We start from the raw sequence: 21,771 nt of genomic DNA, 5'->3' as shown, positions 1-21,771 counted from the left end.
GAACACAAAATGACTGCACATTTGGAAAGAAGGCAGAAGAAATATCCTCAAAGATATACGATGCCTTTAGACCAGTGGCTCTCAGCTGGGGACACTCCCCCCTCCCAGCGGACATCTGACAAAGTTTGGGGGACATTTCTGGCTGTCACAGCTGTAGATGAAAGTTTTTTCACTGGCATCTAGCAGGCAGGGGCCGGGAAGGCTCCTGAACATATTACAAAGTCTGGGACGGACCCCTCTGCAAGGACTTATCCACCTACAATGTCACAGCGAGGAGGCTGAGAACCCTGTTCTAGATTCCTAAGCCTTCACACTCGTTCCCTCTCTGGGGGTGATGGGAACACGTTCCAGAAGCACCAGCTTGCAACAGTGGGTCATGCGTGGGCTGGTGCTCAGGCTGTGTGTGTAAGAGGCACCAGGCCCGGTCAGAATAAGACAGACCTCAGGCGGCTTGGAACCCACCAGGTTCTGAATCCCAGTCAGCAGTTTCTGAATCTCCTTCACCTTCCCTCTCCTCATCTGAGAAATGGGGCCCACGGCACCCACGCTACAGGGATTTTGTAAAAGCCGAGGCTGGTGAGAGCCATGAAAGTCTCTCAGTACAGAAGGTCTGTCTGCCTGTTTTCTGGCTGTGGGGTAGGGGTAGGGCCAGCCATGGGGGTCTGGCAGGGCACACGAGGCAGCGATGCTCTCTCTCATGAAGAAGGGGATGGTGAGCAGGCCCAGGCTGGATTCAGACCTGCAGGAAAGAGTCCCACCCTGGCAGCCAGGTGGAGTGGTGCCACCAAGGAGAGGCAGGGAGGTCACTGCCTGAGCTTGGCAGGAGGCTATGAGGGCCTGAGCCAAGAGGGAACTGGAATCCGCCTCCTCAGTGAAGCCTTCCTTGGTTACCTGCCCTCTCTCTCTCTTCAGTTCCCCCCCTCACCGCCCCCACCCCGGGCACAGTTGTCTTCCAAGCCGGTTAAAGTCAAAGTTGGGGCAAGAATGTAGGTTTCTGAATTTCAGCCCCAAGTTTTCTCACCATCCCGCATCTGAGCCAGGTGCAGGATTGGGTGATGAGCCTCGCAGCATCTAGAACTTGGACGTCTGCGAGCTCTTAGGGTCCAGTCTGGGGCTGGGCCTCTAGAAATAGCTGTTGGCTGCATGGCTGGAAACAGGTCTCCAGTAGAGGCAAAATTAAAGCCTTTCTGGTCGCCAAGATCCCAGGGGGAGGGACCACGTTTTATTCTGAGCTAGTGACGCTGGGATTGGAAACCACAGGCTCCCGGGTGGGGACACCACACCGGGCAGGGGGTCTCGACACCCTTCAAGCCATCCCTTCGCAGCACACGGCAGGTGCATCCGTGACCCCAGCCCTGGGGCAGCGGGAGCCCGCGCCCTCCCCGCTCACCGAGTGGCGTTCTCCAGGGCCCGGGAGAAGGAGGCATAGTCATCCGTGGAGTGCTCCAGGGAGTAGTACCATGTGGCCGCCGCCCGGACGCTGGCGTCCGCGTCCTCACCACCCAGAGAATTCTGCAGCGCCTGGTAAAAGGCTGTTTTGCTACTGGTCCGGCCTTGACTTTCCTCAAATTGCTTTAAAATAAGACATGGAAATGCCCAGTCAGCTTCTGAAGGGCTGGAGTCAGTCTCCCTCGGACCCTTGCTCTAGAAGTCTCTCCCTGGGAATCCGGGGGACGTGGTGGTCACACAGGGACGCTGGAGCCAGGCTACCCGGGTTCGAATCCCCGCTCCACCTGTCCTAGCTGTGTGACCTTTAACAGGTGGCGGGGCTCTCCGCGCCTGCCTCTCCCTGCCTGAAAACAGATGACTCCACGTGGGCTCACAGTGAGGACCAAAAGGGCTAACACACGCCGAGTACTTGAAGTGGTGGCCGGTACTCAGTAAGTGGTCAGTAAACACAGGCCGTTCCGGCCGGCTGGTGCGGGTCACCCCGTGCTTGATCCCTTAGCTTCTCAGCCGGCCAGACATCTGGTTTCCTCGGGAGAGCGAACTCCAGTTTCCTCCAGCGACGCGAGCCGTCGCCAGGTGATTGCTTCCTGCGCATGTTCTCCGTGATGGGCCACCAGGGCCGGCTGCGAGCCGGGCTGGGGAAGGAGCTGGGCACAGGCTGGTGCAGCTCCCTGCTCTCACGAGGCCTCGGGTTTTGGAGGGCAGAGGTGGGAAGGAAGCAGTTTCCCCAGGATCCCCCGCGCGCTACGAAGAGCAGGCCCACAGAAGGAGGGCGGGGCTAGTTTTCCTGGAGTGGTTAGGGAATGCTTTGGGTCCTCCGGGGACGCGGGTCCACATGGCGCTAGCTCGCTTGCTTGCTGTCCCTCTCTCTCTCTCCCTCCCTCCTTCCCCTCTTTTTCCCTCCTCCCTCCGTCCGTTCTTTTCTCCTTCCTTGTCCCAACATTCCTGTTCTCTGCACTGGGGCACTCTTGGGGGACCATCTGCCTCCCCCAGGACTCAGTTTCCTCATTTCTGAAGACAAGGGGCAGCAGAGAGTAAGACATGCAGCTCTCAAGTGTGAGGCCCAGGCCCCAGGGCCCTTGCTCGGTCCTATCACGGGTGTTCACCTATTTCTAGGCTCTTATGCCAACAGCATGACATGCTCATCAAGACATCCTGGCCTGTTTAAATTGTTTTTCTAAACCTTTCCAAACACACAGGACGTGCGATTAGAATTCGAGGTGTGGGTATGATCAGGAAGCAACCTCTCCTGCCTGAGACATTCTTTCAGCCGACGCGGGTGGGCTCACGTAGGAGAGGCCAGACCAGTTGATAAAGTATTTAGTCCAGCCGTGTGCGTGGGCTCAGGAGAGGCTAAGGGGAGCGGAGGATCACTTAAATTCTATCTGTAACCTGTGTTTCTTGGAAAAAGATCTGAAGCAACTATGGCAAAATACTAGTATCTGCTAAAAACGAAGAGTGAATACAATAGCCGTCATTCTATCGATGACCACCAAGTACTGATGACCGTGATCTACAGTCAGAAAGACAGTTTACAGCTCAGAACCCAGGCACGCGCCCACAGAGGCCTGGAACAATGTTCGGGAAGGACATTCATGCTCATGGCTCTTCCCATGTCTGCCAGAGCCGAGTGTTTCTATGCGAGTTCCTGTTCGAGTCTGAGCTGTTCAGAATGCATTGGCTGACTTCACAACCTACTAGTAGTTCAGGGGAAAAACTGCATTATATTATTTGCTGTCCTTTTCTGAGGGTTCAGAATATTTTATAACAGAAGTATGAGAAATCGTACACGTATCTCCAATTATTGCCAAACATTGACCATGCCTGTTTTACTGAAGTATCAAAATCACATGTGGATTAGGAAACTGGATTGAATCAGTGCCAAATTCCAAGGCCGCATACATCGAAAGAGCTGAGCACAGTTCTGGGCACATGGGCAATAGAGGTGAGGACTACCGGGCCAGGGCAGGGGAGGCCAGCACACACTCGCGATGCCATGCTCCATCCCCAAATGCTCCGTCCCCAGATGCTGTTGGTGTCTGCTTGTCTACAGCTCCAGAAGGACCATGCGGCAAAAGGGGCACATGGGGTACAGTACGGGGCTAGGCACCTAGTCACAGCTGGTGCTCAGCAAACGTGCCAGGCAGATGATTGGTGGAGACACTGGACTCCAGAGACAGGATACGGTCCTTGCAAGGGGACCCCAGAGCCAAACCTCTCGGGCTCAGATCCCAGAGCTGGAGGGACCTGGGCTTGGATGCTAGCTTTGCCCTTTATTAGCTGTGAGACCTTGGGCAAGTTACTGAGTCTCCCTGGGCCTTCGTTTCCTCCTCTGTAAAATGGGCACACGAATATTACCCTCTTCATAAAACTGTCATGAGGCGAGATGACATGACTACTACCAATTTCTCAGCCCGTGTGTTACCGTTGCCCAATGTTTGTAGACGCAATATTGTGCCCAGGCCAGAGGGGTCAGGGAAGCCCCTGTCTTAAGGCCTCATCAATGCTGTTCCCATCAGTTGTGGGTCCAAACCCTGGGAACTCCTCTTCCCTATACCTGCGGCAAAATGATTGGCCCTACCTAAAGGGTAGAGCCCCTACACAAGTTCCTTAGAAACTATTTTCACAATGAGGTGGGGTTTTTTTTTGTTTGTTTGTTTTGTTTTTTGGTTTTTGTTTTTTCCCCCCTAAGATATTATTTATTTATTTGACAGACAGAGATCACAAGTAGGCAGAGAAGCAGGCAGGAGGGGGTGGGGAAGCCGGTTCCCTGCTGAGCAGAGAGCCTGATGCAGGGCTCCATCCCAGGACCCTGAGATCACGACTTGAGCCAAATGCAGAGGCTTTAACCCACTGAGCCACCCAGGAGTCCCAGTGAGGTGGTTTTTAAGAGTGGCAGGGCCCTGAGCCCAGGCGTGGCTAGAAATTCCTCCACCATAGCTGTAAGCAGTTGCCCAGCTAGGGAGCCGGAGGGAAGGCCAGGTTTTGTCTCCCGCGAGACTCTGGCTGCTTTCACATTTCCCAGGGATCTGAGCCCAGCTGAGAGCAGCCAGGGCGCGGCCTCGCTGGCTGGTGGACATTCTGGAGATGGCTGGCGTGTGGTCCCCAGCCGCGGGGAGCACATGGGAATGCAAAGGGGGCCCAGCAAGAGCCACATCTCTTCATTCTTGGCCAGGACCAAAGCACAGATGCTGTTGCGAGTTTAATTAGAGAGTCAGCAGGAGGGATGGGGCCGTCACATGACGCCAAGCACCGACTTCCACAAGCTGTAATTACAGGCACAATCCGCCGAGGAAGCGGGCTCGCTACAGGCTGGGCTGTGTTAAGGGCCATCAGGAACCCACAGTCCTCTTTGTGTGTGTGTGTTTAAGGGACCGCCATTAATAGGTCCTACCGAACAGTTCGAGCACATAGGAAACTCTTGAGGCCACGGTCTGGATGCCTCATCGCCTGGTGCACGGAGCACTGGGTCTGTGTTTGAGAGATGCAGGTTCGAACCTGGCTCCGGTGTGTGACCTCGGAAGACTCACAGCCGTCCATAAATTTGCTCAGGAAATATTCCTCTCTGTGCCTGGGCTTGACGTTGGAGTCAAGTGAACTCACGGTTACTGAGGGGCTGCCGCACACGGGTGACAATCCATATTCCTTCTCTCTCTCCTCTAGCCAGCAAATTATTGAAAATAAATGCCCTTATGTTCAGTGCAGGGTTGACAGACATGATGGAAAGTGCTTAGCTGGAGGGTCTTTACCTTCCACTCACGATTTCATGCAACCGACGTCTATCGAGTGCCCACATTTGCCAGGACCAAGTGGTGGCGTTTGGGATGCTTCAGGGAACAATACAAGGGAACGATACAAGTTCAATTCTCTGCCCTTTGGGGACTTCCGGTAGAGCTGGAGAGCCCGACATGGATACACGGCAAATTTTGTAACACAGAACATTTGGTGGTGATAAGTTTGGTGGTGATAAGGATGTGACACAGACAAGGCCGGCAGGGCAGGGAAGGGGACTGGGGGTGCTGGTCCGTGAGGGTTGAAAACGTAGAGGGGATCATCAGGGCAGGCCGTGGAGGACAGTTGAGCCAAGACGCGGGGAGGTGAGAGTTGGGGTGAGGACAGGCGGGTGAGTAAGGGAGGAGGCCAGTGTGGCCAGTGCAGGACAGAGGAGCCAGAGGTGGGGCAGAGGGGATGCAGAGATGAGCAGCTGACATGGCCCCACGCTGCTGTGCCTCAGGAGGGGCCAGGTGAAGGGTCCTCCATTGTGGTCTGCGGGTGTCGCCTGCCGGAGATGGGGGTCCATGTGGGGGAGAAGCAGAACAGCCATCTGCCAGGTGTCCTTGAGTTGGTGCCACCTGTTCTGGGGCCCCAGGAAGAAGCCACTAGCCACTGCTGCCTACTGGTTCCTTCTACCACTGCAATCCCATGATGAGGCTTCAAACCCCAAGGCGATCCTCAGAGCTCCCCCCACACCCACACGGCTGGCCCTCTTATTCTTAGAGAAATGCCCATCTGGAGCCTTTCCCGAATTCCCTCCTTCTTTTTGGACTGAGGGACCCCCTTCTTTCCCCTGAGGCTGAGGCCCCCCTGCCCAGAGCTCTGGGACCCTCTGCACTTCTTCGTTGGCATCACCAGGCAAATCCTCTCTTGTAGGAGCCGTGGTGTGCAGCTCTCCGTGAGTCCGCCCCCACCGAGAGCTAAATGCCGACGGGTGTCCCCACCCACCCGGGCGGGGTCTGTCTGCCAGACCACCGGGTGTCTGTCTGCCCCACCTTGGCGTTGCCGGCTCTGGGCTGCACACTCAGGAAGCGTGCCCACGCAGCCAACTGGCTCCTGCCCTCTCCCCACCCACGCACCCTCTCCAAGGTCGCTGATGTTACCCCTTGACCCACCCCGGGCAGCGGCGGCGCTGTCCCCCCGTCCCGTCCTGGCTCTCTTCCCCCACTCAGCTCGACGACCCTCTCGTCTCCTTTTCCCTAACCAACTCTGCTTCAGGCTCATTTATGGAATCTGCCTGCCGTCTTCTCTCTTCAAATGCCATTCCTGCCCCCTTCTCTTGCCCTTCCTTCCAGACATGCGGAGAGGTGGTACCGTCTCTCCCCTTGGTGTTCATAATGGCTGGTAGGTTGTTGAATTCTAAATCTCCATTCAGCCTCAATCTCGGTCCCACACATCCAAACCTCTGCCGGCTCCTGGGCACCCCTCATGTCCCTCGAACTCAACGTGAGTACAATTTAACTTCGTCGTCTACATGTGCTCTTCCCCAGGTCAAGAACCTTCCTTGGCTGTTTTCCTATCCCCAATTACTAAGCCAGGAGCCGGTCATCTGATTAAAAGAGACACTTGCTGACCCCTCCTACTTCCACCTTCCCCAGCATGCTAGTGCACCCCAGTCCCGAGGGTTCCCCCCCAGCACATCTTAACCACCATCCTATCGACTCTTCCTGCCCTATCCTTGCTCGTGCTTTCGTCGGCTTCTATCCCATCCTGGGGCAGAAACACGGATACCACCTCTGGCAGGTGGGCATTTGGGGAGAAGTGTACACAGAAGGTCCCTGAGTAATTTTTGTTCATTGGTTACTCTTAAAGTTACACAGAATGGTTATGACATCAGAGGTTTGAGAAGAAGAGACCCAGAGTAGAATCCCCAAAGGGAAAAAAGAGGCATCCTTCCAGAGTTCACCTGATTCTTACATACCTGTATGGAGAGATGCATGAATTAATGAAAGCTCCCAGAAGTCTCTAGAGCTCTGAGGTGGACAGAAATACTCATTTGCTCACTGAATGAACGTAAATTAAAGGCCCCCGGGGCCAGCAACTGGGAATCCAAAATGAACACGACACGGCTCTTGCCGTGGAACACAGCTGCTAAAGTCCGAGGGGCGACTCATCGGGGAGTAATCTGCCCCCTCGCAAACTGCTTGAGGGTTTGCATCTGATGTCACTGATGGCGCAGAGGGTTCCGGAAGCACCGTGGCCATTTCCACACTCCCCAGGCTCCGCACCTCATCAGTCTTCCCTCCCTTTCACTCTACTGAGGGGGCCCTCATCGTCACCCATGTCCCATCAGGCCTGCAGCCCCACCTCTGCCCTCGGCTCACTCCACCCTCAATGACTTCAGACGTTTGACCTCTGCTTCCCTTCAGAAATACTCTTTTCTTGGCTTTTGTGACATCAGATTTTCCTTTTTTTTTTTTTTTCCCAGATCTGTACCTACAGCTCTGACCTTTCTCCTAAATTCTCACCATGAGTACCCAACTGCCAATCCAAGGTTTATCCCAAATCCAGTCATTTCTTGCCATTACCATGCCTTCAATTCTTATTTAACTCATTAGCTTACTCCTTGGACCTTCCAATACAGGGCAATCTGGTCTCTGCTTCCTTTGTTACCTCTCCATAGTCAACTCCATGTTGCCAGAATGCTCTTTCTTTCTTTCTTTTTTTTTTTTTTTAATATTTTATTTATTTATTTGATAGGCAGAGATCACAAGTAGTCAGAGAGGCAGGCAGGGAGAGAGGAGGAAGCAGGCTCCCCGCTGAGCAGAGAGCCCGATGTGGGGCTCGATCCCAGGACCCTGAGACAATGACCTGAGCTGACGGCAGAGGCTTTAACCCACTGAGCCACCCAGACACCCCCAGAATGCTCTTTTTAAAAAAGATAAATCAAGATAATCACTTTCTAGAGTAAAACATTCTAGTGACTGTGCCCTACATGTAGAACAGAATCATTCTCCTAATGCTGCTGAGACCTCATCTAATGGGTCACCTCCAGTGCATCCCACTTCCTCTGCTCCACCTCCTCCATTACCCACAGTGTTTCCTAGCCTTCTGGCTTTCTATGTCCCCCAGACAAGCCCTGCCACAGGGCCTTTGCACTAGCTCGTCACCCAGATCTTCCCAGAACTGGCCCTGCCTCATCATTCAGGTCTCAGTCCTCCCTGCCAAGGTGCCTTGGATTCATGTTTCCATTCTCTCCAGCACTTTTCAAGATCTGAAATTTTTTTTAAGAGATTTATTTTAAAGAGAGAGTGCTTGTGCATGTTAAGGTGGGAGAGAGTGTGGGGGAGGAGCAGACGGAAAGAATCTCAAGCTGACTCTGCACTGAGCACAGAGCCTGATGTGGAGCTCGATCCCAGAGCTTTGAGATCATGACCTGAGCCGAAACAAAGAGTCAGACACTTAACCAACTGAGCAACCCTGGCACCCCTCAAGATTTGAAATTCTTAATGTACTTGCTCATACATCACGGTCCGTGTCCTCTCACTGGAACGTGAACTCCACAAGCCAGGAGCCATATCTGTTGGGGTTCCGACCTTCCCCCTACAGCCTAGAGAAGAGCCCCTCAGTAAGTACAGGTTGGGCCTGTGCACAAACCAATGCATGGACCGCTCCTGCCTCTTCCATTTATCACAGATGTCACGGGGCGAACTTCTCCATCCCACACAGCAGGCCCAGTTATGGGCCTCCCATAACTTTAGGGCCCTCAAAAAAAATGTGTTTCAATTTCTTTTATGACCTGAAGAAAAATAAATGTCATCATAGTGAATTGGTAAGAATGAATCCAGCTTGCCTCCCATTCATCTTTACCCGTGCAGTCATAAAATATTTTTACTATGCGGGGGGTGCGGTAAGTCAGCCCCACCAATCTCTGACTTTCTCTGAATGGAGCATGATAACCCCACCTGGTGGGGCCACAGCACATGTAGGCGAGACACCCTGTGTGAGTCCGGGAGCCGCAGCGCTAGGGTGGGGGGGCTAGCAGTGTTGCAGGGTGGCCCGGAGCCAGGGACCCGACGGGGCTCCCTGGTGTTGGGACCTGTCTCCTTTGCCTAGAAGCCTCCTGATCCCACAGCAGGAGACAAGCAGGGCTGGTCTCTCTGCGCCCACCGAAGGATAAAAAAACTGCAGCTCAGACTGGGTAAGCAACTTGCCTGAATTGACTGAAGCTGGGATTTGAGATCCGTTTTTCTGATTCCAGGTTGTGGGCTCTCCACGGGGCCCCGTCATGCCCGGCACGGGTCCAGACCCTAACACCCACCCGCCCAAGTGCCTCTTTTCGGGGAAATGGTGTGTGCTCGCCGGGACTCCTGCAGGCTCCTCTGCTATCATCTGTCACCAAAGGCTTGATTTTCCTGTGCTGGGGCTGGTGCCAGAGCCTCAGGCTGCCAGGTGCTGCTTCCAACCCTCAGACGGGCTGCCTTCCCCTCCCCGCTCCCCGAAGGGCCCCCACTCCACCTGCTCCTGGACGGGGCCAGCTCCTGCCCAAGCTCGGGGCACAGTGGTGGCGCTGTTTCTGATTTTTTTCTCGCCTTCCTTGGAGATCCTTGTGCTTGGAGGGGAAGGCAGAACAGTGCATCTTGGAACAAATCTGCTTTTGATCATGCAAATTAATGCCCGGTTAATGTAGGCAGACTGTCAGTTTCACCAGTTAGAAAGAGCGAGAGAGGAGAGAGAGGAGAAAAGAGGGGAAAAAAAAAATCCCTACCACAGCGACTGATGAATTTCAACAGAAAGCTGCTACTTCAGGAAATAAGATCATTCTCCGAGAGCAGAGGCTTTCCAGGCATCTCAGGCGGCCGTGATGCTCCACGGGTATGTTGTTAACTTTGCTGGTGTCATTAGGACTGTGTGTGTGGACCCACGCCGGCCTGGGGTGGAAGGTGGCTGAGGGTCTTCACAGGGACTGGCTAGAAGCCCTGCCTGCCCACCCTCCTTGGTCTGTGGGATTCGGGGGGTCTCTGTTGAAGTCATGGGTGGGTCCAGGGGCTCCCTTGGAGGGGGGTAGCAATGCCTACTGCTCCTGTGACTTCCCCCGGGAAGCCGGATGGTGTGTGTTGGTGGGTTGGGCTCTGGATGGCATGAAGGCAGAGCTGGCATACGGAAAAAGCATGTGTGTGCGTCTGCCACAATTTGGAAAACTGGCTCAGGTCAGGCGAGGTGATTCAGTGGTTGTACATCCTTTGTATTCCTGCTTTCCCTGGAGAAGTCCCTGGATCAGGGACAATCATTTTGGACACTAATTCTAGTAATACCTAAAAGACCTAGGTGAAAAACTAGTATTTATTGAGCACGTACTATCTGCCAGACACGGCCTCATATATGATTTCACCCAACATCTTAAGGAGGATATGGACTAGTAATTTCCCAATTTTACAGATAAAGAAATTAAGGCTCTGGTTGTGGGGAACCCAGATGCTCTCGCTTGCTTGGAGGATGGGGTCCTGGTTAGTTCTTTCATCCCTGTGACCCTCCTGCTGGTGAGGCCACTGCGGTTTCAGCCCCTCACCCACCCCAAGTGCCTCTTGAGGCCCCACACTAACATGTCTGTCTTTCCATCTAGTGTTTGTCAAACTGTATTTTAGTTATTTACTTCTGCTCGTTTCTCTTCTCCTTGCCTGACTGTGAGCTTCTTGAGGGCAGGGATTGAATGTGTACTTGTACCCAAACACCCAGGTTGGTCTCTGGCACATAGTAAGTGGCCTCAGTGAGTGTTGCATGACTAAACACAGTGGTCTTGGTGTTGGGAAAACGTGGGTGACACCTGCTCTAGCCTGCGGTGGTTTTCTGTGAGGTCCTGCTTCCCCGCACAAATGGCCAGGAGGAACTAGGCGGACGTGGAAGAATTCAGGAGAAGGAATCGCTGGGATTGAGGCCATCGGGGCTGTGCCATCCTGGGGCTCCCTTCAACTAATGGTAGCTGGATCTAGGTACACCAAACCTTCTGGGGAAAATGGAGAAACTCACAAACCCAAGTCTGAAGGAGGGTTGTGAGCAGGCTGAGGGAAGGCAAAGCACCCTAGGGGGACACAAGAGCAGGGTGTTTAATACTGTGTGTGGAGGGGCAGCTGGTAGCCGGGCTCCCGCTTATGTGTTGACATGACAGTGTTGTGGTCCTGTGTTGGCCAGGATTCTGAGGACACCTCTGGGCCACAATTGTATCTGGGAGGGGACAGGGTGGCCCTGGTGCATTTGCCCCACCTGTTCTAGGGTTTAGCACACATGGGGCTGGGAGCAAAGCTTCCCATTTGGAGCCAAAGGATCTGCAGTGGAGGCTTGGCTTTGCAAGTGACTAGTTGTATGACCTTGGGATAATCGTGAAACCTCCAGAAGCCTTTTTCTTTCATAAAATGGTGGTAAATACGAGTTCATGGGCATCTCCTTCCCAGAGTCATTGTTGAGGGAGAATGGAGGTGGGATTGTGAGGCCTTTCACACAAAGCAGCCCTCGTTTTAGCTGTGTTTGTGACCCCAAGAGTACCTCAAGACTCGTGGGTGGGTGGGGAGCTCCTGGAGGAAGGACCTGGCTCTTCCCAGAGGGCCACAGCCAAAAGACGATGCCATGGACTTGGATCCAGGAGTTAGATCTGGATTTGAATTCTGCTCTGTCTCTGAACTGCTTTCCCAGCTGAATAGATCATAGGTCACAGATCATAGGGTTGTTTGGGATGAATTATTTCCTTGAAGATTCCTAGGTTAGATTCTGACACATATTCAGGTTCCCCTAATTTCATTCTTTCAATCTAATGAGGAGTCATTGAGCCCTTACTGTAGACTGGACACTTTTCTAGCACCAGAGATAAAGCAGAAAGCAAAACTGATAAAACAGAGCTCATGGGCCTCACATTCTATTTGGGGAAGAAGCACAACAGACAAATAAATGTATAGTATGTCAGGGGCATAAGCGCTAAGGACGGGGAGCAGTGTGAGGGGGAGAGAGAACACTGGGAATATGTCTCCCTCTATATCTGGAGGGTCAAGCAAGTACCCTGAAGAAGCAGACCTGAAGACATGAGACAGTGAGTTACCTGGAGAACATTCTAGAAGAGGGAACAGCACATGCCAAGATGCTAAGATGGGAACATGCTCAGCATATTTGAGGAACACCAAAGTGATCAGTTGGGATTAACCACACTTAGTGGGGGAGGGGGATAGCAGGCGGTGGGGTCAGAGGGCAAACAGAAGCCAATCAAGTAATGGTCCTTGTCAGGACTACGGCTTCCCCTCTGCAGAAGCTGAGGCCACCGGGCTTTGAGTAGGGGAGTGACAGGATCTGACACAAGGTAGAGGGATGGCTCTGTCCATGGTGGTCTCGCAGATGACGGGGGGGTGTAGGGAGCTAGTTGGGGGATGATCCTGGAGAAAGAGGACAGCATGGCTCAGGGTGACGGCAGAAGAGGTGGTGAGGCTGGATGGATCCTGGGGGCACTTAGAAGATGGAGCCAGCCAGTTTTGCTGACGCAGTGCTGGTAGGGTGGAGGCGAGCAGAGTCACGATGACCATTCGCTGCAGCCCTCCTTGCAGAAGCAGGACTCTGTTTACTGAGAAGAACTCAGCAGAACACACTGGTTGGGCCGGGGCACAGGAGAACCAGCAGTCCCTTCCGGATGTTAAGAGCAGGAAGCTATGAGACGTCTCAGTGAAGAGGGCAAATAGACTGGGTCAAACCAATCTAGAGTTCCAGGGCAAAGCCAGGCTGGAAGTATAAAGCCCTGAACAGGGATCTGTTCAGGAGACATCAGCACGTAATGGCACTGGAGTTCTGGCTCTGGCTTCAAATTCAGCCGCCACTACTCCCTGTCCCCTCTCAGTTCCCCCCGAGCAGCACCCAGATGAGTTCTTGGCGGGACGCAGGCTCACAAAGCCACACAGTGGCTGGACTAGCACAAGTTCAGAAGAGAATGAGCGGAGAAGGGAAGCAAGAGATGAAGGCTCTGACCAGGAGTAAAGAGGACCTGGGGGCCTCTGCCCCAGGACTGGGGTTTGGATAACAACCGTGGGACAGGGCCAGCCCTCGCTCCACCCTGTCCTCCTGGCACCTTCCCTATGCTGGTGCCAGACCTGAGGGCACATGTTCCCAGCCGTGCCCTGGTGTGGGTAGCGAGCAACTATGCCATCTTTCCTCGAAAGTGCACTGAGGAAACCTCTATTTGAAAGCCTCGGCAGGAAAGTCAATGAAAGCAATGAAAATACATTGCTGAGGAGGGATCCCAGTTCTCTGGATCCAGACTCCTGGCTGGGGGGCTCAGAGATTCAAGACAGAGCTGAGAGACTCCCAAACACGCTGCAGGAGAGGAATAGGGAAGACCCAGGCGGCCGCATGGCCATGCAACCCCCTTACAATGGGCTGGCATAATCAGATGCTACAGACTGGGGCCAGCACAGCCCCAAATCCGCGGGCAAGAGCCCCTCCCCCGCCACTGTCCCAGAGCTGCAGATGGAGGGGTACGGAAACTAGCTGCTCCCACCTGCCCAGGATGATCCCCAGCCTCCTGGGAGTAGAAAAGTAGCCCTTCCTCTCTCTAAAGTCGGAGAGGCTGGGATGAATTGTTAGCACACAGTCCAAAGAATCAGAGCTGCAAGCCTATATTCTCTTCCGCACAAAGTTCCCCACATCCCTGCAGGTCAACGTAAGATGAGCTGTTGCATATGGGAAAGGGTCCAGGGTAAGTGGCTGTTCCTTCCTCTGCTGCCATGCTGCAGGGCCTCTTCTCCAGCGTGGAGTGTGTGGAGGGTGCAGCATAAATCTTTAAACATTCATTTCTCTCTCGTGCTTTAAATCTGTTCTGTTTTCATGAATCTTTCATAGCAATTCAGCATCTTAGCACAGGAGTACACATGTATATATTTAGGCTTAAATTATGAAGGGTTAGATCAAACGCCATTCAAAGACCCGTTACTTTAGAGAAGAGAGGCCCAGGGCTCATGGTGAAGAAGGGGCGTCTTTTCAGTGCTCCCCGAGAGTCAGTCTGGTTCAATAATTCAGTGACAGCCCCTTGCACTTGGGGCTGTGTTGTATGTGGGCACTCCGCAGGGAAACAGAGATGGATCAGATGGAGACATTCTTTCTCAGCTGGACAGAAGCTAATGACTGTGTTCTACTCTACACCAAGCCCCCCAACACACACACACACACACACACACACACCCCACTTTCTCTATGTATCTACACATGCATGCGTACATTACAGGTAACATAAGAGCATATATATATGACTTACGCATATATGCCTAAGGAGTGCTATCAGTAATACCCTTTTTCATGCTGCTACACCTTCTGAGATAGTCAACGTTAATGCTTGCTGTACAAACTCCCACACTATAACCCTTTCACAAAGAAACATAAAATTATGCACATTTACATATTTACAGATGGATACAGGCTGGTTGTTTAAGAAAATATGGATGCCCCCTTAATTTCACAACTCCTCTGCATTCTTGTTTTTTGTTTTCCATTTAGCAACATGTCCTAGGCATCCCTCGAGCCCGTAGCGATGGATCCATTCGCCCCTTTCACCATCTGCGTAATATTTAATGGTTTGTGTGTAGCCCAACCTTGTTCGCCATTGATCTGTTAATGCCCATTTGGGTTGCTTCCAACATTTGCCACAATAATTCATGCTGTGATAAATACTCTTGTGAGATATATCATGTCAAAGTGGAGTGTTTATTGCTGTAAGACAGATTCCCCGAAGTGAGACATGTTACGGGAGGGAACAGGATAATGCAAGGCCATGCAGGATCCTGGGAGGCTGCGGGGATGATTTCTTTAATTCCAGCCAAGCTACCTTCTAGTCAATAGAGCTGGACAGAGCCCCAAGCTGAGTGTGAGTGTCGGCTCCCTGCGGGTCACGCGCTGCACCTACCATCCCAGGTCTGACGACTTAAAAGGATTTGTTAAGAGCAGCCTGACAAGGACGGGTGGCTGGTAGGGAGCAGACCAGAGGAGAGCGTGCTTACAACTTTCTCCCACTTTGCTGTATCTCGGAGCAGCCACGAGAAGTCTCCTTTGTCGGCTATGGGGTATGACCCCTGCCCAGTTCTCCTGGGGAAGAAACCCAGCACGGGGTCTGGCTGTCCTGGCCAGGACTGGAAGAGGGTGCCACCTCGGCCACACCCTCAGTGAGACAAGCATCCTTCAAGGGGCAGGGGCATCCACTGCCTGGAACCCCGAAGCTCACAGAGCTCCTTGGTAAGGCTCTGCACGCCGCTTTCCTCGGTGATTCACACACAGGCAGAGTTGTGGATGTGGGGTGAAGGTGTCTGTGTTGTTCACAACCTTGCACGAGTCTCAGGTCTGAAACACCTCCCCCCATTACCATCTCCTGAGCTCCTTCTAGAGCCTTTGTACTCACTAGTGTTTTAGAGATAGTTTTGTAAATGAGCGGGTCAGTCAAGGGCTCTGGACCAAGGTCAGACTTTGAGGTCCTGAGCCACTGGGGCCCGGCCAGCAGGGGACCTCTGCAGCTGCTGGCTGCTTACCTTCACGGCTTTCGCTCTGTTGATGAGTCCGTCATCCTGAGAACTCCCAATCAGCAGCTCGATCTTCACCCTTGGAGTCCTCTGAAGTGCTCTGGCTGGAGCCTCTCGGAGGTACCAGCCGTCAACCACAGGACCCCAGTAGTGGAAAGGGCCACTCACGGCCAGGAGCTACATGGGGACAAAGAGATGTCGTTATGTGTATGGATGTTATCCTCCTTTTTAAATGGTTCTGCAAGAATCAGTTGCACGGCTTCGCTTAATCAGGTTTCAACCGTAATGAGCGCTATTGCCTATTATCCATCTGGGGCTGTACTGGGCAATCAGAGTGAAATGACAGGAACCATAGGCAGCAAGGATGGCAGGCCAGAAACTGGAAGGCAAGTGTCACTCTGGGCAATGGGTGGTCCCCAGGGCTTCCCCACCTAGGCGACAACGGATCCACAGGGAGGAATGGGTAAGCCTGAGCCCGTAGGTGTATAAGCAAGCGGGAGCAGACATGACTGAGGAGCAGGTGGGTGGTGGCCAAAGGCAGGATCCGGCAGAGAAATTCATCAGCTCTCGCCACTCTCTCAGTATCCCACACTTGGGGGAGCTGAAGGTCACACCGGCTCCAGGCCTGTGAATCCAGGCCCATGGCTGAAGGCATCAAGCCCTTGGCTCTGATGATCACAGTTCCTCCAGCTAGTGTCCCCTTCAGCACTGTCAGGGACAGCCAGCCACCGTGGGCTGTGAGCAGGATCTTTTCAGGTGGAAAACAGAGCACGTGGCTCACATAGCTGTCCTGTCTAAGAGCATGGGGTAGCTCAAATCCACTACAGGTATGACCATTGTGCTCAATCTGGGTGGCTGTGACCTTCCAGAGTGCCACCACAGTCCTGGCACAGTCCTTGACACGTCTCACTTCATTTCATCCTCCTACTCTATAAGGCCCACCTTATAGTTTACATTTATATTCTACAGTTAAAATCCAATGTTCAGAGACCCTTGAGTACCATTCACCTTGAGTACCCATGCTTGGTCCGTTACATGCCAGGCCCATGCATGGGGCTGGGGGTCAGGGAGTGTGCATTCCAGCTTCAACTGGCCATATGCCTGACTCTGCAGCCATGGATTGGGGCGAGGGGGTGGGTTAGGTCTCCTTTCTAGGCCTGGTTTTCCATTTGGAAAAGATCAGAGCATGTCCCTCCCCGGCTCACACACAAGTGCCCACCTTGGTCTGGGCGTCATTGAGGGCGCTGGCAGGCTTCTGGCGGAGACAGGACACCATTTCTTGGATGGGTGAGGTGGGGCAGCTGACCTCCTCTGCGAAAGCAGCTGCCTGCTGCTGAGCCCTCTCTGGGCTGATGACAGCGGCTGGGGAGAACACGGAGCCACCCTGGGAGAGAACACAGACTCAGGTCAAACAGCCCAGAAGGTCTCCTTCCCAATACCCCTGGCTCAGCCCAGAGACCTCGGGACCACATCAGGACTCCGCATCATTCGTCCAAACTCAGAAAACCCAGGACCCTTTCAGGAGATGCCCACAGGCCTTCAGGGGGTCAGAACCATCCACAGCATATCAACACTGCATGTGACCTTGAACAAGCCTTCTCTAGGCCCCAGTTTCCTTACCCAGGAAGTGTGGGCCCTCAACAGAGTGATCATTGACTAAATTTGTATATTGAGGCCAAGGGCTGACGGTGGTCGAAGAGGGACAAGGAGCAGAACTGTCCGTGCCCACAACCCCCACTCTCATCTCTTAGGTCTTCTTAAATAGAAGTTTCCTGGCTCCGTTAAAACAGACTTGGACTTTCAAATAGAAACCCACCCAGAAGGTGATGGAAACACCGTCATTGTGCAAGGAAATTTTTCCAGCAGAGTCAATGCAAGTCTCTGTCAAACCCTGGCTGGCTGGGAGGCTTTCCCGTCTCGGAATGCAGGTGGCAGCAATGCCAGGAAGCCCGTCCCCAGGCCTGCACTGTTGGGGGGATTGGTTTTCTGCCCAGGATGGAAGAGGTAGGCTGAGCGCCTTGGCTAGGGTACAACCGCAGGGTCTTCTGTCTGTGGAGCACCCCCAGCTCAGACGCTGCTTCACACGAGAGCATCAGGGACAAGGGAGGCGGAGGGCCGTAGGTCTACCAGCACCAGAACAATTACCGGCACCACTGAAACTGATAATACACAGCAAGGACCATCGATTGATGACTTCGATTGTTTTTTTTGTTTTTAAGATTGATTTATTTATTTCAGAGAGAGAGAGAGAGAGAGAGAGAGAATAAGCACTGGAGAGGGCGGGGGGTAGAGAGAGCGAGAAGCAGAATCCCTACTGAGCAGGAAGTTTGACACTGGGCTTGATCCCAGGGCCCTGAGACTATGACTTGAGCCAAAGGTAGACGCTTATCAACTGAGCCACCCAGGCGCCCCGAGGACTGCGACTGTTAACTCAACAGCCTCCTCCACTTCGTCTTGCTCATCCTCACCAAGGTTGGGGAAGTTAGCCTGGGCCATTGCCCCCAAGGTTGGGGAAGTTAGCCTGGGTCATTGCCCCCATTTTCACAAATATGAAAATAAAGTTAAAGAAAAACTCAGTAACTTGACCAAAGTCACAAATGCTGTCAGGGTCTGATCCAGCCTACGGATGCAGGCAGCTGGGCTCCAGAATTTGTCGTGCTCCAGGACCCTGGGTGGGGAGCAGGAGGTTCTAGCTCTGTGAGCAAACTCTGTACGAAGGGGTCTGCCCACCTACAACACCTGCCAGGTACTCACCCTTGCAGGAACTTTCTATCATCTGCAATTTCTGCAACAGTAATAGGAGGCAGGTACAGCTGTCATCCCCATTTTGGAGATAAGCAAACTGAGGCTCCAAGGAAAAAGGGAAATCCTCATTTATAATCTAATAGGGACCAGGACTTAGGAGCTCGGGCAACAAGAAAAACTAATAATGACAGTTAACATTTACTGAGTATTTGCTAAGTTTCTGGTATAGTTGTAAACACTTTGCACATATTAACTCATTAAATCCTCTCCCCAGCTCTCAGAGGTAAATGTTATTTACCCCTTTCTCTTAGAGAGGAGGAAATTAAGGCAGAGAAAGGTCCAGGACCTTGGCCAGCATCACACAGCACGCAACTACCAGAGCCAGGACCCCAGTCCAAGCAGCCCACCTTGGCTACATTCAACCCCACATTATATCACATTTGTTTTTATGTGTTTTTATATCCCCAACAACGTGCTGTGTTCTTGAGCTAGAATGAACCCTCTTACCCCAATGTAAAGAGAGCGCTGATCTGGCTGACAAAGAACACATTTCCATTCTAGACTCTACCCTGAGCTAAAATGTCAGAAACTGGTAAAAACACCAGAAATACAGCAACAGGTATATCAGAGGGTGCTGCTCTCCCCGGCTCTTTGAGAGGATCATTGAAAAATAGCAGAGGAAAGCACTCTGCAAGCTGTAAACGCAGGTGCCCACGTATACTGGTTACCTGAGTCACTGGTGCTATTACCCATTGTGCAAAACAGACAACAGACAGATGTCCAGAGGGGAGGAGACCCACCCTCTTGAGATTCCAGCTGGACAGATTTCTTGAAGTCAGGGAATACATTATAGCACTGCTTCCAGAAAGTTCCAGGGTTCCTTATACTTCCGAGTCAGTACTGAGGATCACTGGCAAAGCATGGGCATCACAATGAGAATAGGCTATCCTGGAAGGCTGAGAGCGAGGGGAGCATTGCATGGGGCAGGGAGAGGGCAGAAGCTGAAGCTGGTTCTGGCTGCAAGTTTGGCTCCTCAGCCCTGAGGGCCCAAATCTTAGCAGCTCAGTGCAGTCTCGTGTCGTTGAACACAGCCCCCGTCCTGGCTTCCGACTCCACATAGCGACTTCACAAAGGACCCAGCCTCTTTCCCTCCCGAGTCACATGAACACAGTGCTACCAGCTCCCCACGCTGCCCCCGCGGGTGAAATGCCTAAGAATCAAAAGAGGGAACCTCGGAAGAGGGTTCCTCGTGTGTCTGCAGATTTTACAGTTACTGTTTTTGCCTCGCGACCATCCCACGAGGCAGATGATATCATCATCCCATTTGATAGAAAAGGGGCTCACAACCCAGAGAGGCAAACGGCTCACTCAGGATTACAGGACTGGGTGGAGGCCAAAGGGCGTCCGAACGTGGGTGGCTAAGCTCCAAGGCCAAGCCCTTAGCCACCAGGCCAGCCTTCTGGATTCACTGGGCTGGTTCTCGATGAAAGGTGGTGGTATTATTACCGTCTTATCTCAACTTAGTCATCAGGACCGAGGAGGAACCTTGTGGCCAGAGTCCAAGGTGAGACCCATTGTAACCCAAGGCCGGAGAGAGCAGAGCACGTGGGGTATGGATCTGAGTAGCAGCAGCGTCATCCTGGGGCCTGGGAGCCCTTTCTCACATCTCTGAGCCACTCAGACTGGGGCTGGCTGTGGGCTTTGCAGATCCGACACAGCGAGCTGTCGTCTGCATCGGTTTTCTGTCCTCAGCCCATCTAGGTAAGCTCAGAGTCTCCTGTTGTCGGCGGGGTTGGCTACCAAATGCACAAGGCAAGTTTCCTGCCCCACTGAGCTCCAGCTGGTGGCCCGCTCTGCGCTTCAGCCCCTGTAACACTCGCAGTCCTAACGCCTGAGCTCACGGTGAGAATGAGCAGCTGAGAAGTAAAACACCCTGCCAGCCCTGAGCCAGGAACTCAACGGGGTGGAGGACAGCACCCAGGGCCAAGGGATTTTATCCAGGGGCTTCTTTCCAGTGATGAGGGGTCCAGCTTTCTTGAGAACCACTGAGTCTGCTTTGTCTTAAGAGAACACCACACACACACACACACACACGCGCGCGCACGCACGCACATGCTCAAGACAGTCAAGGTCAAAGCCCCACGCTCTAAACTGCAAATTGAGCCAGCAATTGCAGGCCCTAGGCTGCTGGGCCCCGCTTTGGCCGTGTAGGCCGTGGGGATGTGAACTTTGGGAAGGCACCCGCTGATGTTTTCAGCACCGTGTGCAGCTATAAAAAGCCGGAGCTCCCAATACAGTGAGGAAGTGGTTAAAGGCGTGGGTTACAGCGATACTGCACCATGGCTTAGAGAACTTTCCTCTCCCTCAAGTAGGTTGTTGTAATCGGTCTTACTGAAAGAAATGTCTTTCTTCGTGGAAAATCGGTGGTTAGACGAGTCAACGGCCGGCTCAGCCCTCCCTTTAAAGCACTTGTCTGGAGAGCAAAGGAAGGGGCCAGAGCGGGTGTGCCACAGGGTGCGTGGAGTGCGGGGGGGTCTGGAGACAGAACTGCGTCCACAGCCCAGGCCTGTCTCAAGTCTGCAGGCTAGGCTGTCAGCCCTGTCTGAAGCCAGCAGAAGGACCGGCTTCATGCACCAGCCCCGTTACGCCCTCAGGAAGGGACTCAGGGCGAGTGGCGGACATCTGGGGGCTTTGGCTACTCCGCTTTGAATGGGAATGATGCGCTGTAGTGCAAGGGTCCTCATGAGAACACATGCAAGATAGTGGCGGTCCTGAGTACGGGGGAGAGTGAATTGGGATTGCAGTGAGCACTGTGGGGGTTAACGGGACCCCTGCAGGGCTGGGGACAGCGGGGTCTTCAGCCTGCCTGGTCACACAGCAGTCTCACATCCGGCCCTGGGCCCACGCTTATCCTAATCTAACCAAACTATTAAAGGGCAACGTTTTCGCTTGTGTGTATGCATGTGTGTGTGTGTTTAACTTCGAAAATAATGCGAGGCAAAACCGCAATTGCTAACCACGGCTTTTTTTCCCTGGAGCCTCTGAACATCATAAGGAGACTTGACCTCCATCAGCCACTAGAGTCACCTCAGAACCAGGACCTGCTTCCATCCAAGCATGTATATGAACACAAACAGTCACAGACAGAAAGATACACTCACAATCTTGCCACACACGGAGACACACACACTCTGAAACACTCAGTCATGGGCAGAAACACACACAAATACACAGATATACTCAGATACACACAGACATATGATAAGCCCATACACACCAGAATTTCTTGAAATGGACCTTCCTGGGGACGGATGCAGAGGGACGGCAGATG

The 21,771-nt window shown here is 53.1% G+C and overlaps 2 protein-coding genes across 2 annotated transcripts in view; one reads left to right on the top strand and one right to left on the bottom strand.

The window, feature by feature from the left end:
* The window catches only part of TG (thyroglobulin), a 236,969-nt gene that overhangs the window by 18,281 nt on the left and 196,917 nt on the right, over nucleotides 1–21,771 (bottom strand). Inside the window, exons 43-45 of the mRNA XM_059395530.1 lie at nucleotides 16,915–17,079; nucleotides 15,705–15,872; nucleotides 1,391–1,572 (exon numbers count right to left, since the gene is read on the bottom strand). Coding sequence (XP_059251513.1) covers nucleotides 1,391–1,572; nucleotides 15,705–15,872; nucleotides 16,915–17,079 — 515 coding nt within the window. The remainder of the gene's footprint in view (nucleotides 1–1,390; nucleotides 1,573–15,704; nucleotides 15,873–16,914; nucleotides 17,080–21,771) is intronic.
* SLA (Src like adaptor) overlaps nucleotides 1–21,771 on the top strand; it is an 82,166-nt gene that overhangs the window by 10,935 nt on the left and 49,460 nt on the right. The window lies entirely within an intron of this gene.

Source organism: Mustela nigripes, chromosome 3 (genome assembly GCF_022355385.1).
Source record: "Mustela nigripes isolate SB6536 chromosome 3, MUSNIG.SB6536, whole genome shotgun sequence".
Lineage (NCBI taxonomy): Eukaryota > Metazoa > Chordata > Mammalia > Carnivora > Mustelidae > Mustela > Mustela nigripes.
This window is presented reverse-complemented; position numbering and strand designations above follow the sequence as displayed.